Below are 12,018 nucleotides of genomic sequence, written 5' to 3'. Positions count from 1 at the left end.
GACACTTGGAAATGTAAATATCATATTAACGTATGTAGGTTTAGTTTGTAAAACATGAATAACAAATTCCATTGATTTCTGCTGAAACCCACATCATACACGTAACTGGTCACCAGCATTACATTTACCTGTTTGCTCTAGGTGAAGAGTACTTTCCCCAAACCTCTCCTGCTTTGTACTCCAGAATCAAATGGACATCATCTCTCGATATTTCCCCTCCATAAACTGCAACAATTAGATAATCACAAAATGCTGTTTATGAAAGAAGCATTATACACATTAACACTTATTTTGTGTTTCAGTCTGTCCATAACACTGACATTTATAACTAAGGATGAGATTTATAACATAGGGCTGCACTTTATGGTGGAGGAAACTTGTTTCAATATACTGAGAAAGAGAAAGAGAGAGAGAGAGATAGAGGTGTGGCGGTTGGCACACACACTACCAGCCATTGTCAGTTTTCATGAGCTGGAGTCACCACTACTAGGTCAACTAACGAGTGTGTCCTGGTACATCAACAGCACGTGGTGGTCTGCATGGTCGACCATCCAACTGCCAACTGCACCCGATGGGAACCAGTGTATCAACCATGGCACAGTCACTCCTACCTCAATATACACTGGGTGGGAACAACAACAACAACAACAACAACAACAAAGTGAATCAAATTTACAATAAATGTGTTTATTTCTCTCAGCTTGCCATCCAGAATTTTTATTACATTTCGACAAACTTGTTAGCACTACAATTTATCTGACAGTATCATGAGCATGAGTGATTATGGGATCTGGTTGATGATAAGTATCAGCATAAAGAAAAGAAATACAGGATGGCTACTGTGGGATGGAAGGTGGCGTCAAGAAGCTCCTGCTAAATTAAAGGTGGGGATGTGGGGGCAGCACACGATAATAATGACTTTTCCTTCGTATCAGCTGAGCTATACTAGCCATAGGCAGTAGTGTAACTGCAGTTTTTGAACATAAGTAATTTCTATGGAATAATATTCATATAATTAACGCACCTTGATATTAAGTACTTTAAAATTTGTGATTTATAAAACTCTCAATAAATTCAACTTCAAGGAAAAGTTAAAAATACAGAATTACTAGATTTTATGAAATTCTTGAAATGCCCTGAGACTTCCCCAATTTTTCCATGCAAAATGTAATTCCTTGAGACTTCCAGATTTTCCAGAAGGATTGTTACCCTTGAAATAAGACAGGTGGTGTGAGGTAATCGTGTGTCAGTCTACATAAAAATCAACTAAAGGTTTTGACATCCCAGTGTCAAATATTTAACTTTTTTGTCTATTTTAAGTAGCCATGGAATATAGAAGAAATGCAAAACGACATGCTGTTTTGAAGCTGAAGTTGATCTGGTATCACTTCAGCTTTAATTTGAAATGATATATATATAGATGATGTAACTTACCAAACGAAAGTGTTGGTATGTTGATACACACACAAAAACACACGCACAAAATTCAAGCTTTCGCAACCTAAGGTTGCTTCATCAGGAAAGAGGTAAGGAGAGGGAAAGACGAAAGGATGTGGGTTTTAAGGGAAAGGGTAAGGAGTCATTCCAATCCCGGGAGCGGAAAGGCTTACCTTAGGGGGAAAAAAGGACCGGTATACACTCGCGCGCGCGCACACACACACATATCCATCCGCACACTGGTGTGTGTGTGTGTGTGTGTGTGTGTGTGTGTGTGTGTGTGTGTGTGTGTGTGTGTACCTGTCCGTTTTTGCCCCTAAGGTAAGTCTTTCTGCTCCCGGGATTGGAATGACTCCTTACCCTCTCCCTTAAAACCCACATCCTTTCGTCTTTCCCTCTCCTTCCCTCTTTCCTGATGAAGCAACCGTAAGTTGTGAAAGCTTGAATTTTGTGTGTGTGTGTGTGTGTGTGTGTGTGTGTGTGTGTGTGTGTTTGTTTGTGTTTGTTAGTGTCTCTATCAACATACCAACGCTTTCGTTTGGTAAGTATCATCATCTTTATTTTTATATACAGGGTGTTACAACAAGGTACGGCCAAACTTTCAGGAAATATTCCTCACACACAAAGAAAGAAAATATGTTAGGTGGACATGTTTCTGGAAACGCTTACTTTCCATGTTAGAGCTCATTTTATTACTTCTCTTCAAATCACATTAATCATGGAATGGAAACACACAGCAACAGAACGTAACAGCGTCACTTCAAACACTTTGTTACAGGAAATGTTCAAAATGTCCTCCGTTAGCGAGGATACATGCCTCCACTCTCCGTCGCATGGAACCCCTGATACGCTGATGGAGCCCTGGAGAATGGCGTACTGTATCACAGCAGTCCACAATACGAGCACGAAGAGTCTCTACATTTGGTACCGGGGTTGCGTAGACAAGAGCTTCAAATGCCCCCATAAATGAAAGTCAAGAGGGTTGAGGTCAGGAGGGCGTGGAGGCCATGGAATTGGTCCGCCTTTACCAATCCATCGGTCACCGAATCTGTTGTTGAGAAGCGTACAAACACTTCGACTGAAATGTGCAGGAGCTCCATCGTGCATGAACCACATGTTGTGTCGTACTTGTAAAGGCACATGTTCTAGCAGCACAGGTACAGTATCCCGTATGAAATCATGATAACGTGCTCCATTGAGCATAGGTGGAAGAACATGGGGCCCAATCAAGATATCACCAACAATGCCTGCCCAAACATTCACAGAAAATCTGTGTTGATGACGTGATTGCACAATTGCGTGTGGATTCTCGTCAGCCCACACACGTTGATTGTGAAAATTTACAATTTGATCACGCTGGAATGAAGCCTCATCTGTAAAGACAACATTTGCACAGAAATGAGGATTGACACATTGTTGGATGAACCATTCGCAGAAGTGTACCCGTGGAGGCCAATCAGCTGCTGATAGTACCTGCACACGCTGTACAAGATACGGAAACAACTGGTTCTCCCGTAGCACTCTCCATACAGTGACGTGGTCAACGTTACCTTGTACAGCAGCAACTTCTCTGACACTGACATTAGGGTTATCGTCAACTGCATGAAGAATTGCCTCGCCCATTGCAGGTGTCCTCGTCGTTCTAGGTCTTCCCCAGTCGCGAGTCATAGGCTGGAATGTTCCATGCTCCCTAAGACGCCGATCAATTGCTTCGAACGTCTTCTTGTTGGGATACCTTCGTTCTGGAAATCTGTCTTGATACAAACGTACCGCGCCACGGCTATTGCCCCATGCTAATCCATACATCAAATGGGCATCTGCCAACTCCGCATTTGTAAACATTGCACTGACTGCAAAACCACGTTCGTGATGAACACTAACCTGTTGATGCTACGTACTGATGTGCTTGATTCTAGTACTGTAGAGCAATGAGTCGCATGTCAACACAGGCACTGAATTCAACATTACCTTCCTTCAATTGAGCCAACTGGCGGTGAATCGATGAAGTACAGTACATACTGACGAAACTAAAACGAGCTCTAACATGGCAATTAAGCATTTCCGGACACATGTCCACATAACATCTTTACTTTATTTGTGGGTGAGGAATGTTTTTTATGTGTGTGTTTGCAAGCAGTGGGTGGAGAAAAACTGGGTTCTTGAGAAATAAAATTTAGAACATTATACTAGACAAGGTTTTAGTAATAAACTATGGCATCCACACTTTCCTTTACAAAGAAGCAGAGGAATAATTGAATCGAATTGTTTAACAAACATACTATAGTACAGGTGACAAGCTATTTCAATCATAAAAGTTATCAGAAATATAAAGTGCTTAAGGATGATTTTAATAACCACTGTCTGCATTTTTGTTAGGAGAGTTCTTAAGCAGTCTTTTTCTACCACAGACGATAGAAATAAAAAAGCTGCACACAGCTATCACTTGAACTATGTTATTTGATGTCACACACGCCAGAGGCCTGGAAGCGTGTTGTAGCACAGGCACCAACAGTATGGTACACTTTTGGTACCTAAACTGCACCACGATTCCAGCCGTCCGGTGTGGGCCTTGAAATATGGCATCCCGGTTATTACACAAGTTGAAAATATGGTCACTATTTTTTATAAACTTAAATTTGCCATATTTTGTGACAGTACCTTTTCCATTAGACATTTGCAAGCAAATATATGTCTTGGCTTCAGTTGTCTAAGTATGATTCCACAACGCATCGTTGTCGGCTGCAGAAAATGACGTGGTTCAGCGTGTTTCTCTCATTTTGGTGTTTCAAATACAGTTTCTTCCAATGTAGTTTCTTCTTTTCAGATAATACAAAAATAATAGTTAACATAATTCAAAATTATTTATGACTGCGACCTTCACATTGTTCTTCCGTCAACACACACCAAGAGTTAGCTTCCGACTCGGACTGACTATAGTCAAAGACTACTCCAACATCAAAGATATTTTACACAATCAGTTTCTTTGCTATTCTTCGATACATTTTCTAATAGTAATCAATATGCTTTTACTCTCAAAAACAGAAGTAAATTAACATATAATAAGACAAATTATAATAAATTCTGACAAAAATATAAGAAAACATTTTCAATTCAGTATCGACAAATACGGTAAAAAAAAAATAACATCTCCCAGATCCATTACAGCCTCTCAGTTGTGATCGGCATTCCTAATGTGCGGCTGTCTGGCAGTGGACAGTTTCCACCAACATGCACTGATTGGAGCTTTTGCACTGACTGACCCGACAGCATGTTGTGTGTTACCAACCAATAATTTCGTACACCTGAAAATGGGATTATAAAATTCCAAAACTGGCCATGGTTTGAATAAATAATCAGAACGTCTGTTGATCTAGAGAACTTTTGAGAACGCTGACTGGAACACATTTCTGAAAAACCTGATAATAGAAGGTATACAATACAGGGAACAAACAGTTATTTACAACTTGTACAAAAACCAGACAGCAGTTATGAGAGTCGAAGGACATGAAAAGGAAACAGTGGTGTAGAAGGAAGTGGGACAGAGTTGCAGCCTACTCTTAAGCTTTATTTGACCTGCACACTGATAAAGCGACAAAGGAAACCAAGGAGAAATTTGGGAAGGGATTAAAGTTCAGGATGAAGAAGTAAAAGCTTTGATGTTTGTCGATGCCACTGTAATTTTGTCAGAGACAGTAAAGGGCTTGGAATGAAGAGTGTCTTGAAAAGAGGTTATAAGATGAATACTAACAAAAGTGAAACTAGGGTAATGGTGGACTGTATCAAATTCATTCAAGTGATATTGATAGAATTAGATTAGGAAATTAAGCATTAGAAGTAGCAGAAGAGTTTTCCTATTTGGGCAGCAAAATGTCTGATGAGCAAAAATTCAGGGGATACAAAATGTAAATTAGCACAGCAGAAGGTATTTATCGAACGTGTAGCCTTGTATGGAAATGAAATGTGGACGATAAGCAGTTCACACTACAATAGAATCGAAGCTTTTGAAATATGGTTCTGTAGACGAGCGCTGAAGATGCGTTGATTAGATCGAGTAAATAACAACAAGGTGCTGAATGAAATTGTGGGGGTGAGGGATTTATAGCACAAGCTGACAAAAAGGAGGAATCAGTTTATAGGACACACTCTGAAGCAACGAGGAATGGTCCATTTGGTACAGTTTTAGAGGTAAACCAAAGGATAAGTCCATCAAGCAGGTTCAAATGGATGTAATGGATGCAGTACCTACTCACAGATGAAGCGACTTGCAGAGAGTTGACTAGCATCGAGAACTGCAACAAACCAGTCTTCAGACAGAAGGTAACCACAACAACAACAACAACAACAACAACAACAACTAATGAGGTATTATGTGGCCACTAAATCGTGGCAGTTTCAGGTGGGGAGTGTTCTGAACTATTGTTGCGCGAGATACTGGTAGAAATCGGACCTGAACTACCACCGTCAACTGCATAAAATAATTGCGCTATATTCACTACCAAATGCTTTGTATACTCCAATTTGCTTTGCGTTGTGGATTGCTTGTTTTTTTTCTAATTCTGAAATGAGTGAGGAGACTAATCCTGACACATAAAGGGATTCTAATGAGACTCTCACCATAAGAAAAGGAATCAGCAATCCCTATGACCGCTATGTCAGATTTGCTTTTGAGGAAGCACAGAATGCGGACGTAGGATGGCAGCCCTTCAAGAGGGAGGCTAGGCTTACTCCCCTGCACTGCTCCTCTCCTGTCCTCAGACAGTCCAAATTCTCATTTGTTCATGGTTGCAGCTGACTGCCATGATATACTGTGCGCATAATACTTGCAATTATCAAATCATCAACAAATGGAGTGAACTTACAATAAATGTATTTGTTTTTTGATGTATAAAACGAGAAATTTTACTACCTTACACCAAACACGAGATGGCCAAAGACATTCAGCCAAACTGATTCCCACAGGCAGCAAAGGTAAAAGTAGGTCAACAAAGATAGGGGCCCACTTGCTTCAGCAAGCATTACACAACAGCACTTTCCTCAGCAAGCATTACACAATTGTGTATAGAAGGTTCCTCAGAGACTGCCAGTTAACGAATCTTCTGTTCATCAGTCAATCATCCCATTGGCATGTGGCACACTTGGCAGTATAGGCTTTAAAAAAAAAAAGTACATACATTTGTATCATACTTGTGATCCACATGGTTAAGTTGAGATCCCCACTCCCTGAGACGAGAGACATTCCGCTACCAGACAACAGGGGGTGGGGTAGGGGGGGGGGGTTGCTAAAAAGTACACATTAGACACTACAGGCACAATGAACTGACAGTGCCAGCCCATTCCCAGTACAGGGCTCCGAATTCACCAGACCTGTATGCAACCAATGAAGGCAGAGATCCCTGAGGCGCTCACCATTTGCCACAGCACACAAGACGTGGCTTATCAAAATCCTTGGACAAGCAAGCATTACCTCCACCTCCTACTTAAACAAGTAAGCTAACATACCAAATGGAAGCAACAACAACACTGATTTTAGGTGGGCAGCTGCAGAAGAGAAGAACAAGTGGCTTATGTTAATGTGATGCTCCTATGCACATTATAGTCTGATTTTGGGAATGTGTGATAATGTCAGATCAGACATGCTCTTAAATGGATGACACCTCTCCAATGTAAAAAACAAACTGCTTGCATTTTGTGCACAGTCCTTTCTCCACTTTTTTGCATCTGCTTCATATTGATGCTTGTTATCAATATGTATTAGTACTTTTGCATTTACTTATGTTCATACAGTTATTATGAATTTGAAATAGTCATCTTCAGAAAAGCACAAAATCCATGTTAGGTTCGGTTGCAAAGCAGAGCAGCACACAGGCATATTTAAAGGAGATTTAAAAGTAAGACTAAGCTATCGGATTTTGACTAATCTTCTTTTAAAGTTACTTTAAATATACCCGGCTGCAGTTCAAAGCCCCTCTATGTAGTGGGAATCAATCTACCCTGTTTTACTACTGTTATTTAATTAGTCAAGTCAACAAAAGAAAATCTGGGGAAAAATTATGTAGTCACAAATTTTTGTACAGTGATAAGAGTGAGTGTCATGGGGATGGAGGTGGAAGGGGAGGGGCATTTTTTTGTTGTTGTTGTTGTTGTTTTTCTTGATTAACTCAAAAATCACAGCTTCTAGCAAAAACTAGTTCCTGGTACAAAATTAATCTACTTTATTTTCCCATAAAAAAAGTTATTTTAATTTTTTCTCTAGTAGTAACAGTTTTTGCATTGCAAGCAATGGAAAAATCACAGATTAAAAATAATGATTTAATGGTATAAAATTAATTTTTGTGCACTTCCCTCCATCATAGGTCTGCAAACTGAACAGCGAGCACATGACTCCCCACTCTGTCTACCCCACTGTGTCACAAGAAGCAAGCACAGGGTGTTTCACAAAGTTATACTGACCCTCCGTAGCACACCTTGCTACTGGTGACCCAGTCTATGGACATAGTGCTAACACTACATGGAATACAGATATGAGGTACTAATAATACTACAGTAAGACACACAGATGGACAGAACCTATGTAAATCTCTGCACACAGTTTTACACTACTAGAAGTAAAATTCACTCTTGTCATCTCGTACAGCAGATACAGCATTCTTCCAGGATTGGCAACTTCCCCCACCATGAGTGTTTCTCACTTTTCATTTTGCAGACAGACTACCTCCTCAGCATTTCCAGTCCAGTTCTCTTACGTGACCAGACAAAGCAACCTCACTGCTCTCACATTTATACAACCGAGTTATCTTCAGTTCATTAAATTAGTACTTATTTGCAGGTGTTAAGTGAACTTTTGTATAAAATATGTTGATATAAACAAGGGCTACAAAGTGCATAACTGGTAAGTGTAATGTTGTAGGTGACCTTTGAAGTAGTGGTGGGAAAGGGATTGTACCTCAATACTGTCTATCATTGACAGCATATTGTAAAACCATATAACTGTGTTGTACTGCATAGTGAATTAATGAATGACCAGGAAGTCACTGCACTTCTCACAAAATTAATCATGTTACTTGTAGACTGCATAAACCTCTTCCATTCAAGAACTGTCACTTGCAGGGTGGGCTGCACCGAGGTGAGCCTCTCACCAGTCATCCACAGAATGTCTTTCACGGTAGGTGTGAATTTATCTGCTGGAATGGGACTGACCAAGTTTAAGTCTAGAACAGTAATCTGCTGTAATACATTTCTTGACTTATGTTGAAATATCAGACGTTCCATAACATCTAGGTGACCCACTTTTGTTGCAGAGAAGGAGACAATTCAAGCCTCTTGGCCTCTTCAGATGTTGGGAGACCTCAGGATGGTGTAAAGCATTTGATATCGCTTGTGCTGTGGAAAGTATTCCAGCTAGTGGGAACAGTGAAATCATTGCTACCAAATACATATTGACATCATGTTACACTTGAGACAGGCTCTTCAATGTGGTAGACAGCTGACAGCTTCAGCTGTTTAACTATTTTATGCAGTAGATCACTTAAAAACTGCAAATAAGTACTCATCTCATCATCACAAGTTGTCATGCTCACTGCTGAGAGTTGTGACCCCATGAACCAAGCATCTCCATCCCAGATGGTTACTAGCTCCTCTTAAAGCCTGCTGAAGAGACCTACTGGAGATCACCTTTATTTGAACTATCCACCTACTTGCTGCTCTTCCCCCTATCTTCCCTCGTACAGTTATTTTCTCTATATTTTCTCCATTTCTTCTCACAATATTACCCGCAAACTAGAATTTTTTTTGTTGATGTGAGAAAAAAAAAAAGGCACCTGAAGATAGTGAGTTGTTCAGTAATGGACACATCTCTTGTTCTTTAGGGCCATTTCATGTGCAGAATCCTGTGCCACCATCATATTTAAACAGCATCAATATGCTTTGCCTAAGGTAAACAAGTAAGGAGTTCCTCTTCAGCACATTGTTAGCAACTTGGTCCAACTTACAACTTAGCCAAGTATTTGGCATCCATTCTCAGTCCCCAAGTTAATGACAAATACTTTGAACAAATTGACGGAGTGGCTACAAGGAGTCCATTACCCCCATAGTCGCCAGTTTGTTTATGGAAGATTTTGAGGACATGGCACTGAAGGTGGCGTTCTTAAAACCAACTTGTTTCTGGAGATACATCGACAATATGTTTATGGTATGCCCACATGGGAGGGATACTCTGGATTACTTCCTAGATCATTTTAACTGTCTGCATCCCAATATTAAGTTCACAATGGATATTGAAAAGGATTGAAAACTCCCATTTTTATATGTCTTTGTCTACAGGAGGGATGATGGGACATGAAGACAAAGTGTTTATCATAAGTCCATGCACACAAACAGATATCGTGATGCAACAAGTTGTCATCCATCGTACCAATGCAACAGGGTCCTACGTACATTGGTAAAAAAAGCTTACGCCATCTCTGATGCAGATAGTTTGACACAAGAACTGGATTATCTAAAAGCTGTGTTCAAGCAGAATGGTTATATTGACAATCAGATCCATCATGCTCTACAGGTTAGACCTTCGCGGCAACACAAAAAAAGATACAAGCAAATTGGTGGCATTGCTAACTTTTGCAGGGAGCATATTTTCAAAAATAGGAAGAATTTTAAAGAATTTGATGTTAAAAGTGTATTCCGTCCACCAGCTAAGACCAGAACTCCGCCGGGCTCAGTATAGGGTGATATGGGTTTGAGAAAGCCTGGGGTCTGCAAGATTCCCTGCTATTGTGGGAAAGCCTATATTGGACAAACAGTTCATACCGTTCAGGATCGTTGCATGGAGCATCATCGCCACACGCATTTATTTCAGCCAGATAAATCTGCAGTGGCGGAACATAGTCTTACTGAAGGACATAAAATGTTGTAAAATGAGATACGAGTGGTTGCCCCTGCATTGCTGATTTGGGACTGTGTAGTGAAAGAAGCCATTGAAATCCATCTACCTGACAATATTATAAACGGAGATAAAGGGTATCCTTTAAGTAAGAGTAGGAAACCTGTTCTGTTTGACATTACGAAACAATGGTCCTTGCTTCGGTCATCAAAAACTGTCAACAGTGTTTGATGTCTATTGTTTCCATGAGTTTTCACCACCTGTGTACTGTTGTGCCTGTCACTAGAGGGCAGTTATGTTGGCACATGCACGGTGGACCCACAGTCGCCATACAAATAAACCGCAGCGGCAGGTTTGATTTCAGTTACGGCGAGGTAGTGCGGCGGCCTACTCAGCTGAAGATGGCAGCCAGGTGGACCGATGACCTATTGTGTCCACATAACAATATGTTCCGATTGTAGATCCAACATGAATACACCCAGCAGTTGCTTCTTGTGATACAGTGGGGTAGAGAGAGAGTATGGAATCATGTGCTCCATCCTTAGTTTGCATATCTATAATGGAGAGTATGGCACGACCACATCCTGGTGACCCACTTTCCCTCACATTTGTATTCATCATCCACCACCACCCTCCAAACTGCCACACCCCCAAAACAAAGTGTATACCTTAATATGGCTTTAATGCACTTAGGCATGGAACACACATTTAATAGTTGTTCTTAACCCACTCCATTTACCAATAAACATTAATTTTATACCAGTAAAACAATATAATACTATCTGATATTTCCATCCCCTGCAACACAGAAACTACTGTATTAGTCCAAGAGAAATAGGATCTTATTTGTAGGACATTTAATGTAGCTTAATTTTGTACTGGGAAACATTTTCTATAAAAACCACGATTTTCATATTATTCGAGAAAGACATAAAAAAGTAACCTCTCAATCAGCCCGATGTTTATGTCCCAACGGTAGGAATTTTTAATATGTTGTTCACGACACTCCATCCTACCACTGTACAAAAATTTGTGGCTACTCAGTGTTTCTCCTCTATGCAACCTTTTTTGGTCTTCCTTGACTGGATTACATCACAGATTTCCCATTGTTGAGATGGGAAGGGATAGTTGTATTTTATGAACAAGCTTAAGATTGCTATGGACTGTCCAAGAATTGTTGTTGTTGTTGTCTTCAGTCCAGAGACTTGTTTGCTGCAGCTCTCCATGCTACTCTATCCTGTGCTAGCTTCTTCATCTCCCAGTACCTACTGTAACCTACATCGTTCTGAGTCTGTTTAGTGTATTCATCTCTTGGTCTCCCTCTACGATTTTTACCCTCTGCACTGCCCTCCAATACTAAGTTGGTGATCCCTCAATGCCTCAGAATATGCCCTACCAACCTATCCCTTCTTCTAGTCAAGTTGTGCCACAAAATTCTCTTCTCTCCAATCCTATTCAATACCTCCTCGTTAGTTATGTGATCTACCCATCTAATCTTCAGCATGTCCAAGAATTATGTTAATTAATTCCCTGTATGTTCATGACTATATGCCTACGCTAGAGTGTTATTTTTCTTGCCTATTTACACTTTTTACACTCTTAACTGTTAGGAACTTAGGGCTGTTGTCACATTAGAAAATAATGTTTAGGATTACTGTGATTGACAGAAAATCATCTTATTAACATAACACTGGCTGCTCGAAATC

The 12,018-nt window shown here is 40.2% G+C and overlaps 1 protein-coding gene across 1 annotated transcript in view; it reads right to left on the bottom strand.

Annotated features, from left to right (window-relative positions):
• The window catches only part of LOC126424879 (ADP-dependent glucokinase), an 89,783-nt gene that overhangs the window by 52,377 nt on the left and 25,388 nt on the right, over positions 1-12,018 (bottom strand). Inside the window, exon 3 of the mRNA XM_050087707.1 lies at positions 129-225. Coding sequence (XP_049943664.1) covers positions 129-225 — 97 coding nt within the window. The remainder of the gene's footprint in view (positions 1-128; positions 226-12,018) is intronic.

This window comes from Schistocerca serialis, chromosome 10 (genome assembly GCF_023864345.2).
Source record: "Schistocerca serialis cubense isolate TAMUIC-IGC-003099 chromosome 10, iqSchSeri2.2, whole genome shotgun sequence".
In the NCBI taxonomy this organism is placed as follows: domain Eukaryota; kingdom Metazoa; phylum Arthropoda; class Insecta; order Orthoptera; family Acrididae; genus Schistocerca; species Schistocerca serialis.
Note: the sequence above shows the minus strand (reverse complement) of the source record. Positions and strands in the feature narration are given on the sequence as shown.